General features: G+C 37.4%; 1 protein-coding gene across 4 annotated transcripts in view; it reads left to right on the top strand.

Annotated features, from left to right (window-relative positions):
• The window catches only part of LOC126722225 (nudix hydrolase 26, chloroplastic-like), a 32,445-nt gene extending 12,942 nt beyond the window's left edge, over nucleotides 1-19,503 (top strand). The window contains exons 1-6 of one of the 4 annotated variants that reach the window (XM_050425380.1): nucleotides 11,758-12,002; nucleotides 12,109-12,159; nucleotides 14,765-14,857; nucleotides 18,573-18,667; nucleotides 18,992-19,106; nucleotides 19,216-19,503. In XM_050425380.1, the coding sequence (XP_050281337.1) occupies nucleotides 11,937-12,002; nucleotides 12,109-12,159; nucleotides 14,765-14,857; nucleotides 18,573-18,667; nucleotides 18,992-19,106; nucleotides 19,216-19,281 (486 nt within the window). In that variant the 5' untranslated portion in view covers nucleotides 11,758-11,936 and the 3' untranslated portion in view covers nucleotides 19,282-19,503. Of the gene's footprint in view, nucleotides 1-11,757; nucleotides 12,003-12,108; nucleotides 12,160-14,764; nucleotides 14,858-18,572; nucleotides 18,668-18,991; nucleotides 19,107-19,215 lie in introns of those variants that run through there. The other 3 variants (XM_050425378.1, XM_050425377.1, XM_050425376.1) reach the window with 3 other exon arrangements.
• The last annotated feature ends 5,277 nt before the right edge of the window (nucleotides 19,504-24,780 follow it).

The following is a 24,780-nucleotide window of genomic DNA, read 5'->3' as shown; positions in this document are numbered from 1 at the left end:
GAAAAGATCATCATTGAAAAGTCCTTAAGGCTGGGATTTTCAGCTACTAACAACGAAGCCGAGTATGAAGCTTTGTTGATGGGAATGAGTATGGTCCAGAAAATGGGTGGAAAAGTAGTGGAAGTATTCTCGGATTCAAGATTAATAGTCGGCCAGGTGAAAGGGGAACTGGAAGCCCGAGATGCCAGAATGCAGGAGTATCTGGGTCAAGTCAGGCGTGTGCAAGCGGAATTTGAGTCTTTTGACTTATCACATATACCTCGAGGTGAAAATACCCACGTCGATTCCCTGGCAACCCTTGCCACCTCCTCAGCACGGAATTTGTCCCGGGTCATAATCATTGAGGATTTGTGCATCCCCACCCCAGCAGGGAAGGACGCGCTTCAGGTTCATCAAGTCAACCTAACGCCGAGCTGGATGGACCCCATACTAAAATTCCTCGAAAGTGACACCTTGCCTAAAAGGAAAATAGAAGCCGAGAAAATACGGAGGAAAGCTCCTCGGTTTTGGTTATTCGAGGACGAAAAATTGTACAAACGTTCTTTTTCTGGGCCTTATCTGCTTTGTGTATACCCCGAGATGTCAGAGCCACTTTTAGAGGAGTTGCATGAAGGAATTTGTGGAAGTCACACGGGGGGAAGATCCCTATCACACAGGGCCATCACTCAAGGATATTGGTGGTCGAATATGCAAAAGAAAGCGCATGAGTACGTTAGAAAATGTGACCAGTGTCAGAGGTTCGTTCCAAACATCCACCAGCTTGGAGGAATTCTTAACCCTCTGTCCAGCCCTTGGCCTTTCGCTCAATGGTGGTTAGATATTGTAGGCCCTTTTCCTAAAGTATTAGGAAACAAAAAGTATCTGTTGGTCATGGATTATTTCACTAAGTGGGTCGAAGCTGAACCTTTGGCTAACATTAGAGATGTAGATGTTAAGAAGTTTGTCTGGAGGAATATCGTGATGCGGTTCGGAACTCCACACACCCTTATCTCGGATAATGGCCTTCAATTTGATAGCAAGACCTTCAAACAATACTGTTCAGACTTAGGGATAAAGAATAGATATTCCACTCCGGCCTATTCTCAAGGGAATGGGCAGGTTGAAGCTGTTAACAAAGTAATAGTCAATGGACTTAAGAAGAGGCTGGATGATGCAAAAGGAAAATCGGTGGAGGAATTGCCATATGTTCTTTGGACCTATCGAACAATGCCACGATGATCAACAAGAGAGACTCCTTTTTCCATGACCTATAGAGCCGAGGCCATTATCCCTCTGGAAACTGGATTCCCAATGTTAAGGACTAGTACATTTACCTCGGACGGTAACGATGGGCTGTTGGGGAAAAGTTTAGACTTGATCGAAGAGCGAAGGGAGAATGCAATGGTCCAATTGGCTTACTACCAGCATAAACTCAAGCAAGGCTATGATACTACTGTAAAGCTGAGGCCGTTAACTGTAGGAGATCTGGTGTTGAGGAAAGTTCTGGGAACCGCCAAGAATCCAGCTTGGGGAAAATTGGGGCCTAATTGGGAAGGGCCTTATCAGATTACATCAGTAGCCGGAATAGAAGCCTATTATCTGGAAGATCTAGATGAAAAAACTGTACTCCATCCTTGGAATGTAAACAATCTCAAGAGGTATTATTATTAATAAAAGTGATTTAGTTTGGGTTTCTTTTAATTTATGCTGATCATGCATCTTGTGTTTCTACATCTTGTGAAGTATTAAACAGAAACTAAGTTATGTCTAGTCCTCGGACCACAAACTTAGTGGAAATTAATACCCTATGACATCTTGTGAAGTATTAAACAGAAACTAGGTTATGTCCGGTACTCAGACCACAAACTTAGTGGAAATTAATACCCTATGACATCTTGTGAAGTATTAAACATAAATTAAGTTATGTCAGGTCTTCGAACCACAAACTTAGTGGAAATTAATACCCTATGACATCTTGTGAAGTATTAAATAGAAACTAGGTTATGTCAGGTCCTCGAACCACAAACTTAGTGGAAATTAATACCCTATGACATCTTGTGAAGTATTAAACAGAAACTAAGTTATGTCAGGTTCTCGGACCACAAACTTAGTGGAAATTAATACCATATGACATCTTGTGAAGTATTAAATAGAAACTAGGTTATGTCAGGTCCTCGAATCACAAACATAGTGGAAATTAATACCCTATGACATCTTGTGAAGTATTAAAGAGAAACTAAGTTATGTCGGGTCCTCGGACCACAAACTTAGTGGAAATTAATACCCTATGACATCTTGTGAAGTATTAAACAGAAACTAAGTTATGTCAGGTCCTCAGACCACAAACTTAGTGGAAATTAATACCCTATGACATCTTGTGAAGTATTAAACAGAAAGTAAGTTATGTCGGGTCCTCGGACCACAAACTTAGTGGAAATTAATACCCTATGACATCTTGTGAAGTATTAAACAGAAACTAAGTTATATCAGGTCCTCAGACTACAAACTTAGTGGAAATTAATACCCTATGACATCTTGTGAAGTATTAAACAGAAATTAGGTTATGTTAGGTCCTCAGACCACAAACTTAGTGGAAATTAATACCCTATGACATCTTGTGAAGTATTAAACAGAAAGTAAGTTATGTCGGGTCCTCGGACCACAAACTTAGTGGAAATTAATACCCTATGACATCTTGTGAAGTATTAAACAGAAACTAAGTTATGTCGGGTCCTCGGACCACAAACTTAGTGGAAATTTATACCCTATGACATTTTGTGAAGTATTAAACAAAAACTAATTTATGTCGGGTCCTCAGACCATAAACTTAGTGGAAATTAATACCCTATGACATCTTGTGAAGTATTAAACAGAAACTAAGTTATGTCAGGTCCTCGAACCACAAATTTAGTGGAAATTAATACCCTATGACATCTATTGAAGCATTAAATGGGTTCAATGGAAACTAATATAGCCTCTTGTTGTTGAAATGTTGGTGCCGCATTAACTTGGGCACTTCAAAATAATAAACCCTCAGGTTCCGTCCTCGGATCGCAGGGTCTTAATTATCTATTGAAGATAATAAGTCCTAATAGGACTTTTGAACACTTCTTTAAGTTTCAGCTTACTAGAATGGATATATATGCCTATACGAAATGTATCTGTGAGATGTCATGGTCTTAATGGTTATCATCTATTTTGGCTGCCAACTGTTAATATGTGTAAGTTGTATTTTTTCTCTTGTATAAGCAAAGAACAATCAAGGTGAAACCACCCAAACCAAAATGACAAAATGGGCAATGCAAAAATGAGATAAACATCAACTCAAATAAATTCCAAAAAGTAAAAATGCATACTTCATTAAGGTGCGTCTATAAAATAAAAAAAAAAAAAAAAAAAACATGAAATGGAAACGAAATCCCTTACAAAAAGTTCTAATTAAATCACAAAATAAAGCCTATTTTTTCAGCTTAATCTGAAGCTTGGAAGTCTGGTTGGCCGGTTTGTCTGCCTTAGAGATAGTTACTCCCTCTTTGTCCTTAGCAGCCCCCTCAGCTGGCATGACTGTAGAAGCCAGATCTTGCTGAAAGCCTTGAGAGACTACCCCTACCTCAGGGGCGGCTGCAGCTTTATCCAATGATGCTTCTTGGGGGGCACTGGTCTCTTTGGCTGGTTCTTGTTGGCCAGGAGGAGAAGGGTTCTGAGGCGGAGTTCCTTGATTGGGATCAGTAGTTGTTTAAGTCACCTCGGCTTGAGTGGATGGAGGATCCGAGGCGCGGATCGCAGTAGGATAGAACACATTCTCTGCCTTCCTCAACTCAGATGAAGCCTCAACCCCAGCTCGGTTAAGGGCTTCATTCCAAGTTTAGGCGCAGTAAATGCGGCACACCATTGGCACCTCTGCCCTGAGATTTTCCTTTGTCTCGGCCACCCCAAGGTCGTAACCTTTCTGTTCGGCATCATTCGTTGCCTGCTTGGCCTCAGCCTTTGCCTTCTCAGTCTCCTCCCTAGATTTTTCAGCTTGGTCTTTTAACTTTTGAGCCTCCTCTAATTGCTTTTTAAGGGCGGCCATTTGATCCTTGGCAGCCTTCAATTCTTCGTTTGCCTCGCGCAGGCGCTTCCTCTGATCCTCGGCTTGCCTTTGTGCGCCTTCCAAGGCCGAGTCAGCGCTTTTGCGAGCTTACTCCTCAGCAATTAATTTTTTCCTCGCGTCTGCTAGATTGTGCTCGGATATGGTTAACGTTTGTACGGCAGACGCCCGCTTCTTCCTTTCATCCTTTAACTATTACTGACAGTTATTGAACATTTCATCCAGTTTAAAAGTGTTTTGGATAACCCAAAAGGAAGAAGTCAACACAATAGTCAGTAGAAAGCACACATTCGTGAATAATGATCGCAAAAAGAAAAAGAAGAGAGTTAGCACTATACCATTCCCAAGTATCTCTTATTGTTAAGGATGAGTTCATTCTTCCTTACATTCCTTAGTTTGGCCATATCCTTTGGAAGTAATAAGGCCTCCTTTACAGCCGAGGCTATGTGGCACCCAATGCCACCGGTGAAGTCCCTAATTGATGCATCATCTCTTAGGGGCTCCCCGCCGTACATGGGTGCCGGCAGCCAAGCTTGTGGCTTAGGAGGTTGAGTGTCCAACCTCTCCTGGCCTCGCTGTGAAGTATGGCTAGTCTTCTGCTGCTTTGCAGCACGTTGGTCCTTTTCCTCACGGGTCGGACGAGATTTTTCGGTATCTACCACGTCCTTCCCTTTCTACTCCCTTCGCCTTTTCAAATCGGCAGCTTCAGCTCGAACCGGCTGGGGAGGTTGGTGAGAAGGTTGGTAAGGAGCGGGAGGAGGAGACTTGGTAGGAGGAGGAGGAATCTAAGACTGCGTGGATCTCCCCGGTGCACTCTTCCCACGCTGATTCTCTATTAGCTCCATTAGACTTTTCTGGGGCTTCCTTTGTACACCTATTTTGTCAAGATCTTCCTCGGAGTTTATAGTTTGATTAAAAATCTCGAAGTCGTCCGAGGAGTTTGACACTTCTACAACTTCCTATGGATTTTCTTTTTCTTCATCCTTTTTTTCTTTTTCCTCTTTCTCTTCTACTTCCTCTTCCCAAAGGGCAAGTTGGGATGAAGAGGCTCCTGCTGAGACCATGGCAACAAAAAGAGGTTGAGTGCGGGGGGTATCTCTAGAAAGTGGTACACCTTCTGGAACGACAAACCCCTTGTAGGCAACGCTAATATGTTGGAGCCGAGGATCACGAGCTTTAATTACGTATTGGGGAGCTTGAAAGGCGAATGAGAGAGGTGTGTATCTGAGGATTAAGTGGGTTGCTCGGAGTTGATTGTCAGCTTCGTTCACGTATATTTTAGCTCGCAACACCCTATCCAAACTCGCTTTGTTGACTAGGCGGAGGTTGGGCTTAGTATAACGCCTATCTGTAAAGTCATTGAATTAAAGGAAAGTTTCATGAGAAACAAAGGTATTGAAACATGGAACAAACAAAGAAAAGATGTAAACTAAAACTCATGAGTCCATGGCTATACTACCACCTGGTACTCCCTCCTCCGTTGGGCAAGACAAGCTATCGTGCCATTCCCCGGAAAAAATAAGGAAGTCCTCCTTTAAATTTTTGTTTGAAGTGGGAAGGCACTAGATTAGCCTTACTGCAAGATACCTCGATTTGAGGTAGTATCCTTGCCCCGTCAAATTATGTAGATTATACACCCAGTTTACATCATGATGGGTCAGGTTCAAGTTCATTCCCTCATTTAAGGCTTTTATACTTCCTAGGACCCTAAACATGTTTGGGGCACACTGTGTGGGAGACAACCTAAAAAATCTAAGATAGCTTCTAGTAATAGGGCCCATGGGAATGGTCATCCCACCTTCTATGAAGGCGATCATGGGAATGACTACCTCCTCTGTTCTCCTATTGCCAACCCATTCCCCTTAGGCAGCATATCTCATACCCACAGTTGGTGGAATCCTATATTTGGCCCGAAAACTTCTCATACCCACCTCGGATTTAACCAGATCTTCGAATTTACCCATTCTCCTAAAGGGTTTTGAAGAAAAATCAATAAGTTTAAGATAGAAGTTAAAAAGAGGTTTCAAGAAGACTTACAGGTTTGAAAGAGAGTCCTCGGACAAGAGTCTAGTATTTGTAGACGCATAGGGAAACGAAGGAAAGTAACAGGTTCAATGTATAAGCTCTAGGATTGTGTGATTGATGAATGTAGGAGAGAGAGTTGATTTGAAAAACTATTTATATTGGCTCAGAAGTTACAAGCGGGAAAGTTCTCGCTCGTAAAACAAGAAAAGCCTCCCATTGTTTGATTTACATCTTGCTGTTGAACATGGGAGACAGGGACGTCGCCAAAATTTAATGCTGGGCACGCCTTGGACGCCAAAGCGTCAGGAACGTATCCAAAGTATATCAAAAGACATGAAGGAGGTCGGAAATATGGAGTGAAGCCGAAAACGAGACATAATAAGGACATCAAAATCATCCTTTTCTTCCGAGGAATCAAAAAGCAAGATTTTGAGGGGCTATTGTGGGGGCCAGCTACTCAGGAAGTATTGTTAAAAGCGGTATTAACTGGGCCTATGGCCCTATCCGAGGATGTTGGACCATTCGAGGAGGCCCAAATAAGGCTATGAGTAGAATAAAGCTAAGAGAGGAGTAGAGGCAATGTGAGATGGGTCTAATAAGTGTCCGAGGACAACAGTATCCTCGGCAACATGTATCCAAGATGAATCTGAGTACCTTATCATCACGAACTTACTTCGGGACTACGTCACAGCTGAGAGTGGGACATTGGATCAGGGATAAGGATAAAAAGGCAGACAAATATCTTCAAAGGCTGTGACTTTCGAATTAATTGTCTCTCAACCAACTCTCTGGCCGCATTAATGTGGAAGTGATGCCTAAACAGTGATCAAGCAGCCTTACAGCTACTGGTTGATGGTTCCAGAAAGTGTTGGATGGGACAGGAAGGAATCCCCCTAATCTAGCATACACGTGTGTGGTAAGGATGACAAGAAGACTGTAGTATATAACCTGGAAGAATGCACTGAAAGGGGGATTGGAACCCTTATACAATAGACTTCTTGAAGAAAACCATAGAACAAAAATAAACTAGTTGGTCCCGAGGACAAAATTAGATAATCTTGTCTGCGTCATATCATCTTGAATCGTTAAGTTTAATCGTTTTTCTTCTGAGATAAATCTAGTTCTTCAACCCACGCTCTATAAATTTATTGTCTGGGTCGTTAACGTTTGAGCCCAACCCGGTTTTGGGATCAATACAATTTCAGTCCCTACACTACTAAATACAATACAATACAAAATATAAGAATAAATTAGTCCAATAATATCTCCTAAATTAAATGGGTACAGGTGCATAAAATCGTTCAACTCAATCACAGTTTATTATGTTCAAGATCTTTGCATACAAAATATCTAAATAGAAACAGTATAAAAAATATACTCATTAGTTCAAAGAAAAAATGACAGCAAAAATCTAAACAATTTAATTTGTATGGAAAGCTAACAAAAGCAAAATTCAATTTTGATTTTAATTAATTTTCACTAAACTTTGATTATATATATATACACTAGTTGAATGTCCGTGCATTGCACGGTTTTGGTCAAGAACTTATTAAATACAATATATAATAATGCATTTGATAAATAATAAATTAATGAAATATTTTTTCTTAATAGAAAAAAAAGTTATTGTATAACAATATAACTTTAGGATTCTCTTCAACCGCATCAATTTTCCAATAAAACTAAACAATATTTGATTCCATAATGAAAAACAACACTATTTCAAGAGTACTAAGAACTAGCTTTCAATTCCTATTAAAAAAAAAAAAAGTATGAGAATCACTAACTTTTGTTGTTTATTGTTGGACTGAGATTGTGATATGGTGATAGATCGAACCTATTAATAACACAAATTTCCTTGCCATTCCATTTTAATGTTACAAATTGTGTCTAGATTGTACCTGCCTTTTGTGATGGCATAACTTAGATTCATTGGATACAATAAATGATTTTTGCCCATGCATAGTAGATGGAACATAACCTAATTGATATAAGATTTTAAGATGGAGAAACCGTACAATTTTTTTGGAAGAGATACTGATTGAGTTTACAAAATTTAATCTTTTAAATTGTAAACATGTGGCAGAAGTTTAATTTAGCTATTTTAGACACTGTAAATTATTCTTGATGATGAGATGTAGATTATTACAAATTAGTTTTCTTTGTTACAAAAGATAGTGTAGACGCATGTTTTCGGTAATTTAGTTTTAATTGCTATTCAAACACATTAGATTTCTCTTAAATATAATTGTAGGGTCACATTTTTCAGGCTAAGCCTAAAAGCTAAGCCCAAAATGAATGGGACCTTGGACTTGTGAGCCCAATACAATAAATTTGAAGAGAATGGGCCAAAGAGCTAGGTTTTAGCGTATGAACAGCGGTCATCATGGTGCTCTTTACGATCAGGTCGAGACGGACTGGATTCATTAGAGGGGATTGGTCCTCGGCACGGTATGGGGAGCCTTTTTTTGATGCCTCTGGTGTGTTGGGGGGTCTCCGCCCCGCCCTCTCTGTCTCTCTTTACTCCCTTTTTATAGTAGTTTTCTTCTTCCTGAATGGGGTCCTTAGGGTAGGTACTTGTTCCATCAGCCCCTCCCTTTAGTTGCTGTGAGTGGTTGTAAAGACAGAGAAGCATGGCCGTGTCAGGCATAAAGCACTGAATACAATAATGACAGCCTTTCCTTTTAAACAGTTTCATTGTCCTTTTTTGTTTTAGTACTTTTCCCGCTTCGTGGGATGATAGGAAGTGTCACTACCGGTGGCAGGTTACCTCCTCCATCCTCAGCTACATTGTGTCGAGGAGGGGCTTTTCCTCCCCGCAACCGAGGAGGGTATTTTTCCCTTGGGTTAGGCCTTCGGCCCAATATAGACATCGACATGGGCCTACTGGTCTTTTAACCCCCCCCCCCCCCCCCCACAATAATTATTTATACTTTTCTTCAGTTATTTTATAACTTCTTTGGAAAAAGTTATATGTTGATAACAACTTCTTCTTCTTTGTGGAGTTTTTGTTTTATTTTAATTACAATGATTTTTTTAGATAAATACAACATATTATTTGTTCTTATCAACTTTTCTTCTATTGTTTTATCATTTCTTAGGATAAAGTTGTGTTGTTCTTTGTGATTTTTTTTTTAAATTTTTTTTAAAACTTTCTACGTTTGATATTTAGGTTTTAATTAAAAAAAAAAAAATCATATCCTATTTCCTTACAACCATCAATCATTTTTTTTTTTTTTTTTTGCCTTTCATTCTATTCATAAGACCTCTCTTTTTTTATTAATTCTATTTTTTTTAGTATGGCAATATAACACGTTGATTAACAATACTATTTTCAATAAGATTTAAATTTTATATCAAATGGGACTCTAACAATATATATCCTTTATAAAAAAAGAAATCTATCTTATATCCTTATTGCCTCAACCATCAATCACCTTTTTTTTTTTTTTTGCCTTTGATTCTATTCATATCTTTTTATTATTATTATTATTAACTCTATTTTTTTTAGTATGGCAATATAACACATTGTTTAACAATTATATTTTTAATAGGATTTAAATTTTACATCAAATGGGACTCTAACAATATGCATGCTTTCATTCTAAAAAAAAAAAAATATATATATATATATGCTTTTTTTTTTATTCCATTTTTTCATGGGATAACAACAAATACGTTAATTAGAAATCCTAATTATAATGGATAACAACAAACACTTCAATTGGAAATTCTAATTATAAATTTATAATAGGATATAGTGATATACATAATATTTAATTTTTTATTTTAAAAAAAATCTTTAATTTTTCTTCAATTTGGTTTATACTTTTTATTATATAGTATATGACATGATATGATATTATCCAGTTAGTAATGGACTGTACATAGTCATAATATATTACATACATAAATAACTTATAAATTTGAATTATTTTTAGTTACACACAAATATCTTATAAATGTACAGTCAATCAAACTAGTTTTTCCTTTGGCTGTGTGGGCAAAGCCCAGTCGGTGTGGAAATCAGATATTAGTTTCGCTCCTTAATTACTGCCAGAAACGATATAGGGCTTTTGTGGATTTTTTTGAGGTGGTGCTGCTTAAAGGTTCAGCCTTTCACGTGGCTCTATTCTCCACCATTACCTGGAGTTTATAGTAGCGGAGCAATAGAATGAGAGAAAACCAGTCAACTTGGCCACTTCATGAGGTTGGTAATGGAGCAAAGGCCTTAGTGGTGGAGTTCTTTGATGCCCACAAACAAGATCAAAGACCGGCTACTAGACTCGCCTCAGTCCGCTGATCTCCACCTCCAGAAAATCTTTATAAGTCAAATTTTGATGCAGCTTTCTTTGAGATTTTGGGATGGGAAGGTTTAGGGGTGGTGTTCCAGCCAGGATTCCACAAATATTATTGCAGCTTTGAGCCAGAAGATTGCAATGCCTTAAAACGGTGATGGCAGAAGCTTTGGCAGCAAACCGAGCGGTGGTGTTAGCTAAGGAGTTCAGTATTTTCAAGGTGGTGGTCGAGGGTGATTGTCTTCGGGTTATCCAGGCCTTGAATGCTCCAGGAAGATGTCACACGATGTATGGTCATGTTATTGAAGAGATTCGATGTCTTGGGTCTACCTTACAGCATTGTTATTTTCAGGACGTGAGAAAAGAAGGAAATAAGTTAGCAGGTGCCCTTCTTAGAAGAGCAGTTTCATTTACAAATGGTAGAAGAACTATTTAGTGATTTGGGTAATATATTTCGATTTAATTTAGATCAGTAAAATTACTTACCTTTTTCTCAACAAAATAAAAAACTATCTTTCTCTAATTTTATATATAGAGCTAAATATATGATTAGGTTTTTTTTTTTTTGTTTATTTATATTGAATTCTTCGTTTTTTACACTGAATTAGCTCACTAAGTACAAAAATTTAAAAACTTATATTTGATAGGACACATAACGCAAAATTAAACTCTACTTTTTTTTAAAAAAAAAAAGAATAAATCTACTTGAAATTCAATTTTTACCATAAATTAACTCACTTGGTACAAAATTTTTATAATTTAGAGTATATTTGGTATCCTGTAATAGCTCTTTTATTAGAATAGTTATTCATGTGTAATTACAATTCAATTCCTCTTTAAAATAAATGTCATAGTTATTTCTTAGTGCATATAATAAGTTTTAAGAGTAGTAATAGTTTTTCCATTACAATGTATTTTATTTCCAGTAATAAATATTACTATTCCAAATGTATTTATTACTATTTCTAATGTAATCTAAATTCAGTGTACCAAAGATACCATTGAATTAGATAAGATACATAGTACAAAATTAAACTCTAGTTAAAATCCAATTTGAGATCTACTTGAATTTTATTTTAAGGTAGACTAAACTCTTTCGTGTTTGTGTTATTTTATTTTAAAAAGAAATTTTAGAATTTGTATAATTTTATAATTACCGAACAAATATCATTTTATTGACTAAAACTCCTTTTTGACTAAAACTCTTTTTTGACATGGATAAAAAAAAAAAAAAAAGTAATGCATTTAAAAAAAAAAAAATATTGAAAAAATTCAAGTCGACACGGCCTGACCCAATTCTAACCCGCTTAAAGTTACTCTCTGTTTTGATCCCATTGACTCGACCTGACCGTTTTGCCATGTCAACGGTCAAAGGACAGCAACGGGATGAGTGATGGAGAGTTTATTATGCAACGATTCTCCCTCTTTATTAGCTCTCCTAAATTCAAGTCCCTGTCACTGCAACTCTCGTTTCATAACCAAAACCCTTCAAAAACTGAAAATCTAATACACTTTCCTATTCCTATTCCTATACATCATCTTCCATGGATTATACTCCCCAAGGTTACAGGAGAAACGTTGGTATTTGTCTCATCAATCCTTACAAAAAGGTATGTTATATCTATCTCTTTCTTCTGTACATGGGTTTTTATATGTATATGTGTATGTGTTGAATTGACTTGCATGTTTTTCTTATTCTTCTTTTGGTTGTGGCAGATTTTTGCAGCTTCAAGGTTGGATATAAACAGTGCTTGGCAAATGCCGCAGGTAGTTCTTTTTTTGGTTTTACATTGAGGTGTTGTAATTTGATTGCTTTTGAAACTAAGTTTCTGTGTTTGCTTGCTGCGAAAATACGCGATATTTTATAAATAAAATGAGAAATAGACAGACCCCATTTGTATTTGATGGACCTATGTTCTTTCCAAGGGTGTTTATGTTTTTTCATCGATGAAATGGGTTTCTGGGAAAGAAAGTAACTTCGTAAGACTTTGTTGATGAATTGTGTCTCATCAATCAGCATGTTTTATTTTATTGTTATTGGAATTGTTTTAGTTTGATTTGTTTTTGATTGAAACAGATGGAACCACTGTTTCAAATCTTTCTTGTGTGAGGAGTTGGTGACTTGAGTTGAGTGATACAATAATGACCCACAACAAACACAAAAGGGATGCTAAATACAATGTGTGTGTCGATATTGTGTCAACAAAAAGGAATTCCAAGTTTAGGTTCTGACCACAATTTGGAACTAAAATGCAAACTTTATTGTAGTATGTGCTTGAAGCGGAGGCTATGATGGCTGTTGTATGTAGAAATTTAATGTTTAATCTCAGCGTGTAACTTGTTAAGGAAAAGTCTGATCTGTGCTTGTAACTGCAACATTTTGAATTTGAATGCAAATACTGCATATGGGGCCAGCATATGGTTTTTTATATGCCAATATATGGAGAAAATGTAGAACTTGTGAATGACATTGAGGGTTATTTGCAGCTTTGTAAACATGCTTAATTGTTTCTTTGTCCTGCACTATGCGGGTGCCTCCTATCCTAGAAAGCATAGACACTTCATTTGGGGTGCCGTACCCGTATCGGATACGCGACACGCTTGGGACACTTTTGTAACTGTTTTCCTTTTTTGAAAAATTGTAGGACACAGCTAGGACACTTATCTTTTATTTCTTTTTAGTGTTAATCTTGAACACTTATCTAGTTATCTTTTATATACTCTTTTAGATTTGGTTCGTATCCTAATTTCTAATCATCATACATTAATCATGAATTCCCTTTATTATCCTTTATTGCTCTTAAATTAATATATGTTTAACATTATATGAAAAAATAAATGCCAAACAATATTTAAAAATAAAAATAAAAATATATTTAATAATTAATTAATATACGTATCCCTGCTATACCATCCCAATTTTTCAAAAATTGCCTTGTCACCATGTTGTACCCGTATCCGTATCCGTATCCATGTCCGTGCTTCATAGCTCCTATTATATTATCTGAATTAATAAAATAGGCAATCTGGGAAGTTACCTATCAAAAAAAAAAAAAAAAACTAGGAAGTTGAAATGAAGGTGTTCTGATGATTGCAGATCAGTCATAAAGGGGACCAAAGAAGTTAGAAAGAATTTACCATATTTAGCTATGTACAGGAATCCTGTGTCTTACATAAAGGGATATGTAAGGGCTGCGGTATTTTATAGAAAATGTTGAGATTTGCTACTAATTTCAGATCCAAAAAACCACTGTGTATGTTTTATAAAGTATTGCCAAACTTGATGTACTTTTTAGTACCAAAAAGCAATTTAATAAGACATCAACTTGTCATCAACAAGTCTAGCATATAGTAATTATTACCGTAGTCTGTCCAAAAAGTTAATGGCATCCACAATGCTTTATCCCTATTGTGATTGGTATCATAGAATAAGTTGATGAGTTCATCTTTTTTCTCAAGGTATAATTACTGGTTCATTCAATTTTGTGGAATTACGTTTATGTGAGGGCCATGCCTGCTTTTTGTAGTTTCTTGATAAGTGACAAAAAAGTCTGAATTTCATCCACATGCATGGATGGGTCCTCACCTCAGTGTTGCTTCTTCCTTCCTCTTAGGCTCCATTCAAAACTGTTCAAAGGATAAAAATAATATAGAATTTTATGTGTGAGAAAGAAATTTTAGAGGTGATTTGGTGATTATTAGGATTCTACTCTTGATGTTTCTGATGCATTTCATATGCAATTTAGTTTGTATTTTACATTTTGTAACTGTAAATTTCCAAAACCTTTTATATGCATTTGTTCAATCATTTTGTTTTCTCAGTACCAAAAAATAAAAAATAAAAAAAAATCATTTTGTTAGAATTCATTATAAACTTGTTTAGTGGTTTTGCAATGGTAGCTGTTCTTTTAGTTTCTTGAAGTCGGTGCTAGGTTGGTATTAGAATTTTAGAACTGCACAACTATTGAAGTTTCAGGCTGTTACATATAGTTTTATAATCTCTTGAGACTAAATCTCCAATTATCATTGCATGATGAAAGCAATCACTTCAAGGCATCAGCCACTGGGTCTATTAACAATTGGGGATATATATTTGAATCAAATTAGGCCTGTCTGCAGTTATTTATAGTTAAATTTTGGAGACTTGAAACCAAAATTAAGACTTCTGTTTCTGTCTTCCATAGAATATGTGATGGGAGAAAGAGCATCATAGTTTTTACTATGAAGATGTCAATGTTTTGTGGTTGTGATTATTGAACTAAAACTAATCAAAGTTGAGGTAGTCTTTACTAAACCTGTGTTTCCCTTTTGCACAATATGATTTTTTTTATGTGAGATTATAATTGGTGTTTTGTAAATTTTAATTTAATAGGGTGGTGTCGATGAGGGTGAAGATCCTAGAAGTGCAGCCATCAGGGAATTAAGAGAAGATACAGGAGTTAGTTCAGTGGAAATTGTTGCAGAAGTAAGAATAACATTCTTAAATTACAAAATTTTGGGGTGCTTGTATAACACTCTCTCTCTCTCTCTCTCTCTCTCTCTTTCTATATATATATATAACTGCATTTTGCCTGTGAAAAGTGCGAGATTGCAGCAGAAATTGCATAATAAAGTTGTTGATACTTTGCTTTGGAGATCTGAATTGATTCTCTTATGCCTAGGTTTGGAAAAGGTGACCAGCTTTGATGGAAGAGAAGTTAATAAAAAGGCATAACAATTCATTAACCAATATTAATTGAGTGCTTTTCCTATTGAGGCATGTTAGCCTTATTGTTCTTTCTATCACTTTCTCTTCTTTTCTTCTCTTTGTTGTGGTACTGTTTATACAGCCTTGAACACTATAAGTTTCTCTCTTGTCCTTCCTTCTCACCCCAAGTCAAGCCCTTACTCTTGCCTATCAAAACCATAAAGCCCCACGTACGTTCTCTATCAAATTGCCATAAAAAAAGCTCACCAAACCTTAGCCAATTTTGAGCCCTAATATCTTTCTCATACAATTCTAAACCCTAGATCCACACATCCTCCTAACCTTTGCCTACCATAAGCATGCAAACAAAGTTCCCCAATTTGTCCTAGGTCACTTGTACAGATGACCACCAACCAAACTTGGTGTCCATGTTTTGTCAAAGTCAACATACTTGCACCTGAACACAAAACTGATAAATCTGATCCAATCTTGAATCATGGCTCACACAAAACTAAAGTCAGAAGCCGACTAAGCAGCTGGTGGTAAAAAAGTAAAGGACTACAATACCCTCGGCTAGAAATTACAGATATATCCGTATGGCTAAATAACTAGAGGTTCTACCTTATTTTTAGTACCAAGATTTATTTTACAATAGTTGGTATTTACCTGAAAAGTCCCATGAGCTTCCAGCCTTGAAGTTGGGATTGATATGATGATCTACCATTCTGTAGTTTCCACTTATATTCTGTCTTTTCTTAATTCTGCAAGAGAGAGAGAGATTCAGCTAACTAAGCCCTTGTTTAAAGTAGCTAACTCTTTGATATATAAGCCCTTGGACTCCTCTTAGAACAATATTTTGCCATTAAATGATTAAAACTTTAGATCCCCTTGGGAGCTTGTTCAGGTAGAAATTACCAAACAAGCTTAGCGGCTAGAAATTGTGGAATTTATTGGGAGTAGATTTTGTCTCCTGCCTTATTGATGCACTGATAAATAGCATTGGTAACCCCCTCTAAATTTGTTTGACAAATTTAATTATTGAGAAATGGCAATGCCTTCAAGAGCTGATATTTTTTAGGTATCATGCTCAAGTCAAGCAAGATTCTCAATCTTTTTCTTTTTCTTTTTTGATAAATAAGAAAGATTTGTATATAAAAAAAACCACTTTATGCAAAGGAGCATAAACTAGTCAAATAGTACAAAGGAAGAAAGAAAAAGAGAAAAGTCTAAAACTTAATTACAAAGAAAAGAGAATTTTTCTTTTGTCTCTTAGAATAGGTTTTTGATTCCTTTATTTATTTATTTTTTTTCTATGCCGTTCTTTGTTCACTATTGCGAACTTTGTGTATCTTTTCTTCTTTTCTATTAATAATATTACTTTCTTACCTATCAAAAAAGAAAAAAAGAGAGTCAATAAGTAGAGGGAGGGATTCACTAGATGTGAGAGAACCTAAGCCCGTGACCAGTCAAACAAAGAGCCATTGAAAGAAGCAAGCAACTTGTTATGTGAACTATCCACATCCTCAAACTTTCACTGATTACGCTCCCTCCATATACACCATATCAACTATAACGAAACTAAATTCTAAATGTCTGAAGAACCCCGACTAATTCCACCAACCAAAAAGAAGATCAGTATCATCCTTGGTAAGACCCACATAACTCCAAAAGATCGAAAAACAGAACACCACAGCCGATGAGCCTTCTCACAATGAAGTACTAAATGAGCCACAGTCTCTTCACAACAACGGCACATAGCACACCAATCAACAAAATCGAAATCCCTACTTCTCAAATTATCACTTGTGAGTATCTTATCCAAACTATAGCCCAAACAAAAAAAGAAACTCGCTGAGGGGCCTTAACTTTCCAAATATCTTTCGAAGAAAGACAATGGAGAGGGGACCTCGCAACTCATTATAAAGTGAACGGATATCAAAATCTCCATTCTTCTTCAACTCCCATTTCATGCAATCTTCATTTTTAGTTGAAGGGGTATTGGATTCCAAATATAAAAGGGATCCACCACTAAATCCAACTCCCAATCATTCAAATTCTGAGTAAAACGTACATCCCAACTCCTCCTCTCCCTATTAATGGCAATCTCATACAAAACTAGGAAAGACTATTGAAGTGGTAGATCCCTACACCAACAATTTTGCTAGAATTTTACTCTATTCCCTACCCCAATCTCAAATCGAGTATTTTGGCTGAAAGGTAACTTTGCCTATGTCCTACCTTGGCATGCCTTTAGGGCTTCTCATAAGTCCCTTCTATTTGACAAACATGATTCTCAATCAAGTTACCTTTCACTCACTTTTTAACTCATTTTTGTCGATTTTTTATTTTATTATTATTATTATTATTTATTTTTTATTTGAGATAGAATTCTATTCTAGCCTAATTTATATATATGTGTGTGAAGCTCTCTTCTGGATACTTGAACCCTAACTTTTGCCCCCACACCTCACAAACACTTGTGGAGAGACTATCAAGCCAAGGGTGCACGGTGGTGCCTATTTTTCTTTCTATGTATCCATCCATAGGCACAAACAAACTCGAAAACTTGCATGCACACCCACACATCAAGATAACAAATCCTAGGTCATATTATTTGGCCCCTTTTATTCTATGTATTTTTATCTTTTAGGACTGCAACTTAAATATCTCTATCATTCTTATATTTAATTTCTGCCCCCACCCAGGGTGCCTCAGCAGTAAGGGAGAGTACCTAGACTAACTGTAAACCCAAGAGTCTCGAGTTTGATTCCTAGCCAAGGCATTTTATGATTTACCTGATGCTTGCTCAATGGGGGTGTGTAGGCATCCGGAGTTTTATCCCTCAAGGGTGGTCCCTCTAGCCCCATACCTTGAGGGGGTTCCTTTTCATAAAAATAAAATAAAAATCTTCTTTAATACTCTTTCTGTAATCACCTTGCATCATTGCATATTACTTTTGGACTTAATCAACCACCCTACTCAACTGGTTGACCTACTCTCTTAGTACTACATCTATGTATATTCAATTTTCCCTTGGCTACCCAGCCTTCAATTTTCCCAAATATGATTACATTTTGTTCTGAGACAAGGATAGTGAATTTTTATACCAAAGTTTAATGCATGGTTTTCTAGTGTGTGTCAATGTCTAATATCCAATCTGCTCTGTGTGTGTGTGTGTGTGTGTGTGTGTGTGTGAGGAGCAGAAATGCCGTGGCATTTAGTTTTAATGGGGTTCTAATTTTTGTTTTGTGCCCTTTAATTCTAACATTCTTTTGAAAAAATAGAAAATAAAACTTCAGCTACATTATAACTGGCTAATTTCTTCCTGTCTACAAGTCTATAAGTATTTTTAATACTAATACTCCGCAGCTGTCTATCAACTCATACATGATATTTCAATCTTACAATAGATCTGGAGTTCTACCCTATAGCCAATTTTGCTTCGTTTTGTTGTTAGCAATAAGTTAAAGCCTGAGTTGGGTTTCACATGCAGGTACCTTATTGGTTGACATTTGACTTCCCACCTGAAGTCAGGGAAAAGCTTAAACATCTGTGGGAATCAGACTGGAAGGGTCAAGTACAGAAGTGGTGAGCATGGAGCCATGCATTGTTAGATGTAGTAGATACAGTGAAGAGATGCAACTGAGTCTAGATTAGGTCAGATACAGTGAGTTAAGGGAATTAACCAAAATGAGGATTAGTTTATCAAACCCATGACATGTCAAACGCCAACTTAAACCTTGGATGCATCCATTGTAATTTAGGGCACAAATTTTCAGATTTTTTTTTGGGTCGTGAGCATGTAGAATATAATTTAGATACATAAGTAATTTCAGAATTAAATTTATCCCCATAGATGTACATGCCTGCGTGTAAATTCAGTTAACTTTATCAAGCTTGCAAAATTTTCAGGTTTCTTGTTAAATTCACTGGGGCAGATGAAGAAATCAATCTGTTGGGTGATGGGACAGAGAAAGCTGAATTTGGAAAGTGGTCATGGATGTCTCCAGAACAAATAGTTGAGCTTGTGGGTAGACCTTACCATCTTAGTAGTATTTTTACTGGTTCAGAAACTGCTGGAATTTGTATTTTGGTCTTGTTGGTTTACTTACATGGTCTTTTTCCATTCTATGCAGGCAGTGGATTTTAAGAAGCCTATTTACAAGGAAGTTATGACAGCTTTTTCTCCATATCTTCAGTAAACTTAAGTTATAGTATTCACTTTTTGGTTTCTTCCAAATGAGCAGTTCTACAATTAACCGAATTCGATAATTTAAAACAGGAAAATAATTCAATGAGCCATGGTTGACTGAATTATATATACGCCGGATATCAGCTTGCAGGTCCAACTCCTTTAATGACATCATTTTGCTATGTCAATTGAATATATTCTAATAAATTCACTGAGCCCTGTGTTGTGGCCACATCATGCTGTTTGTGGGAATATCTCTTCATTTTTGAAAGGTTATTACATAGTTTTTCTTAGGGCAAGACTTAAGTACAATACCTTAGTTGTTGTTCCTTAGGTTTTCAAATTATATTTTTACATGTGGATAGTTTACACATAACTACGTAAGCATAAACGGTGTTAACATCATTTTTAACACTGTTTATGCTTGTGTGTAAACTATCCACGTGTAGAAATATAATTGGAGAATTTAAAGAACCACACTTAAAGTATTGTGCCTAAGTTTTTTTTTTTTTTTTTTTCATTTTTCTTAAATTTAACTGATTACGTATTCTGAAATCCAGCAGATTAGGGCCTTAAGCTATTCAAATAAGTGTTAATTTTTAAGTTCAGCTTTCAATTTAAAATATCAGGAAGCCCATCCAAATGATTTTATCTATGGGATTTGTCTATATTTATATGGTCAAATACAAAAGAAGTATTTTAATTATAAAATCTTATCTGAGTTGATTGTTTATTTAATTATTTTACGCCAAGCCAATAAATACTCCAGAACCTGGGAAATCACTGGCCAATCCTAGGGCAATTCAACCTTCCATCTTTTCTCAATTGATGCATTTTTTTTATGTCTTTGGCTCAATGATTTCTCTTTTATAAACTCAATGTTAAAGTTGCAGGAGGATGTGATTCCCTGCTATTGAATAGAGATCTTGTTATATGTTTCTAAAAAAAAAAAAAAAAAAAAAGAAGAGATCCTCTTGCTATACGAGGAGAGGTACTGTTACTAGAACCGTACTGTCACTAGAACCCTAACGCCTTCACTATCCATGGTGTCCAGTTTTTTTTTTTCCTGGAATCATCCTTCATACTTCATAGCTATCCAAAATCACTGATATAGTCCAAATCAACTCATTATAGCAGATGTAGGACATAGAACATGCAATGTCTTCATTATCTAAATCCACAATCCTTGACCTCCTTCAGGTGTACATAGGCAATTTTAGCCAATAAGACCTGCAAGTAGCTTATATAAATACTTGTAATCCATATTATTTCATCATTAAAGGCATAAGTCATTGCATTTCTCACTTTTCTCTCTCAAATTCTATCTTTCTCAATTTTCCCTTTCTTTCTTCTTGGAGGGTGACTACATCCAAGTGAAATTCCATCCATTCATTTCTATTTCCCTGAGAAACCAGATGGAATCATTACATTAACCAACTCCTTCAACAATCTACACGAGCCATCTTGATTACAAGTTCAATTGCTACAAAGAACAATTTCAACAAAGAAAGCAATAAAGAGCATGCAATCTCCAACTTGAAGGATCGTGACTCTTTTAACTCATCATCTGAAGTATGTCTTTTATGTGATTGATACCAATATCTGCTACAATCTCAGGAGAGTACCTTCTTATCATGTCCTCCCTTGTTTGCTTACCTTTGGCCTTAGCTTCCTCAACAATTCATCACATGCCTCATTTATCCACTGAAGGTTCAGCCCAAAGATGCCCTGTGAATGGCCCTTCCAGAACCCCGCTTGTTCTGTCCGTTGGCAATATATATCTGTTCTTATTCGTGTCTGTATTATCATCTATATTGTTTTCAATCAATTTCTGTTAACATGAAGGGTTGAGAAAATTGGGTTTTGCAAATGTTTGGGTGGCCATCTTTGACCCAAAAATACAAGTGGAACTCACACATCCTTTGAGAGTAGTTAGAGTTGGGTTGTGTTCTTTTTCCATGAGGAGAATAATGTCTGTAGTTTACCTATTTAAAACTGTAAAGAGTGAATGAAAAATTTACTCATAAAACTGCCCACTTGAACATTGGTAGACTTGGTGAAATTAATTGAATCTCAAGTAGGAAGTGAAAGAGACATTTTATGGGTTTATATATAAGTGCATTGTCTATTGGGTTGGCACCCAAAGTGGCACCCACCCCACTTTTGTGGAAGGGGGCAGGCCAACCAAAGTGGGCTTCCCAAATCAATCCCCCCACTCCTCTCTCCCTATCGGTCAATGGTTTCTTGATTAATCTTCGATTGGTTCACAACAGCTTTCTTAACAGTAGGTCCAACCATAACTTGTCATTAAAAAAATTGTGAAAAGTAGTGATAATGTTCTAAACATATTATTTCTCAAAAATTATCTTTGATCTCTTTTATTATTTATAGAGAAGTGCTGCATTAACATTTTTACTACAAATCTTAGATGGTAAGTTGTTATTGGTTTTAATTTGAATTTATCATTAAAATTATTTTTTTGTTCACTATTAACATCTAATAACAACGTACCACTTTGGATTGTTATAAAAATGTTGTGGCATTTTTCAATATTATTATTAACTAGTCGCAAATTTGTTGAAGATAATTTGCTTTCCTAATTTGTTGAAGATAATGTATAATTTGCTTTCCTAAATTTGTTGAAGATAATTTACTCTCCCAAAATATTAAACAATTTCTAAACTTTTTATGTTAAGTGGTCCATATTATTCTAAATTATGTTATGGTACGTCATGTTTCATAATTTTTTTTCTTTACAACTAAACTTTTTAAGTTTCAAATATATTATTCAAAATTTTCATTCTCTTAAAGGAAATTGTGGGGCCTGATAATTTGTGGCCCAAGCCCACTCCTCGTTTGGGTCCAAGGCCTAAGCCGAGGAGAGCTGTCTCCGAGGACGCCTAATGAAAGCCCAAGAAGGGCACGAGGACATGGTCGAGGACGATCTTATGCTCAGCACCTCCCAAAACACATGGATAAAAGAAGCAAACTCGGTACAGGGGCAGGGTAAGGGAAAAAGCCGCCAACACAGTAATACAGAATCCTGCATCTGACAAGCCTATACTCAAACTCATGCCCTTGTGCTTTTCCAGCAACCCCCAACCACTCTAGGTATGGGTTGACTGGACAGACCTGCACCCCAAAAAGTAAAACTAACACGTGGACACAAAAAGGGGAATGAAACACTAGTATAAAAGGAGAAGAAAACAAAGCTAAAGGGGGGGCCGGTGAAGCCTAAGTCTTACAACCCTTGCTAATGAAGGGTTTAGCTAGTCAAGCCAAGCCCGTCCATACATAAATTCCCGTAGGAACTACAACTAAACCGCTCACCTGTGCCCAAGGTCATGCCTTTCAGGCCCACTCTCTACAAATCATATTGTTGGGGCCTTTTACATGCGAGCCCAACGTCATCTATGGGTCGTTAAAAATCGAGTCCCTACAATTGGCGCCGTCTGTGGGAAGGGCTTGTGTCTTGGCATAGGCGATAGTTCGAAACAGTTCCCTTGTCATTTCTACCAGCCAGTTATGGTGTTCTAGTGTAAAGTTACGTTAGGGGCTACGATCCTTGACTAGGGGCTACGCTTTATAGCGTCAGCCGCGCAGATGGTTATAGGGGCTCGGCCGAGGAGCTAACTCCCCTAAAGCCAAGGTCCCATAGAAGAAAAACCACAAGTTTTGGATAGAACCAAGGCCTTGTATGGTCTTCGGACTCAAACCTCTGGGGAAACCAACTACTTAGAAGAAAAACCACAAGTTTTGGAGAGAACCAAGGCCTTGTATGGTCCTTGGACTCAAGCCTCTGGGGAAACCAACTACTTAGAAGAAAAACCACAAGTTTTGGACAAAACCAAGGCCTTGTATGGTCCTCGGACTCAAGCCTCTGGGGAAACCAACTACTTAGAAGAAAAACCACAAATTTTGGACAGAACCAAGATCTTGTATGGTCCTCGGACTCAAGCCTCTGGGAAACCAACTACTTAGAAGAAAAACCACAAGTTTTGGACAGAACCAAGGTCTTGTATGGTCCTCGGACTCAAGCCTCTGGGGAAACCAACTACTTAAGAGGAAAAGTGCAGGGTTTGGACACAGCCGGGACGTTATATGGCCCTAAGAGTCTACCCCAGATGAGAGTTACCCATTGATAGTTGGGTTAATTCCTAGACCGACTGAAATCCGCAGCCTACCTTCGGATCCTCGATACCAAGGGAATGGGTGCAATTGTTATAGGGTCAGGTGTTATCAAAACACGGCCAAAGCCCCTCACTGCTCGGCAACCCCCTCGGAGGGAATATTTAGTATTTATCGTTCTCGGACGGTCGCTGCGCATGCATTACGGGGCATTAAGCCGTTATCTCAATTGGTAAGGTTCTGTTTCAAGGTTTCTTGCTTTAAGCATCACTAAAGGAAGATACATACATAGCGCACCCGTTCACAAAGTAATTGCTGCCGAAAGGAAAAGTATTTACAAAGAAATAAATTCATCTTTTATTAAGACAAAGAAATAGTACAGCGTACAATGAAAAGCTGGAATAAGCTTATACTAAAACTAATTACATAAGCGAAAAGAAAGATACAAGAGAATAAAGAGAAAGCCGAGGAAGAAGTGCAGAGGAGAGGTTGGCTGCTGTTCTAAGACGTTGTTCAAGGAAACCATTCCTCAACACTTTTACATGCCTATAACTCAGGCAGCCAAAGAGCCCAACTTGGGGCCTGCACCGTTGAAGAAAAGGTGTAGAGAACCTGATTTCAGGCTAGCACCGTTGAAGAAAAGGTGCCGGGAGCCGGAAGTTGAGGAGCCTCCGTATAACCGCGCCCGCGATAGAGCAGACGGCGCTGATGGCGGAAAACCTTACTTCTGACGCGTCAAGAATCTGACGCGACCAGTACCTGCTTCGGATTTTGGCTAAAAGAGGTAGAGATACCATCCCCACCTTACCAAGATGGAAGATCATCTTGAGTCTGTGTCTACCCTGTCCAGACTACCTCACCTTGAGTTTCGGAGGGACCCGGTGCCTCTGTGGCGGGTGTAGTTCCTTCACCCCTACACGTGCCTTAGGCATATTGCACTAAGGGTGGGAAGCACTAGATATGGAGACTCTAATTATGGCTGAAGGATTATGGTTGTGAAGAAAACCGAAGGGTTTGTATGTAAGAGGAGTAACCTCCTATCCTGCTTATTTAAAGGGAAATGAGGAGATATTTGATTTACGCAGAGTTCCAAGGAACGCTACGGACAAGGAGGACTTGGCTCAGTCTCCAACGCCATCTGCAACCATAAAATTAAAAGATCCTCGTGAAGGCGCGTCTCGAGCACTGTAACATCAAAGAACGCCGCGTGACTAAAAGTTAAAGGGGCGCCTCTTATAATTTGGTGCATCTTCTATGCAAATGGAAAGGCACAGACATCGATGAAGTACAGAATCTGAGCGAGTCATGATGAGAACCCAACATAATCAAAACCCTCCTCCCCAACTAAAGTCGGGCAGCAGGATTTTGAGGGGTTATTGTG

Source organism: Quercus robur, chromosome 4, assembly GCF_932294415.1.
Source record: "Quercus robur chromosome 4, dhQueRobu3.1, whole genome shotgun sequence".
Classification (NCBI taxonomy): domain Eukaryota; kingdom Viridiplantae; phylum Streptophyta; class Magnoliopsida; order Fagales; family Fagaceae; genus Quercus; species Quercus robur.
This window is presented reverse-complemented; position numbering and strand designations above follow the sequence as displayed.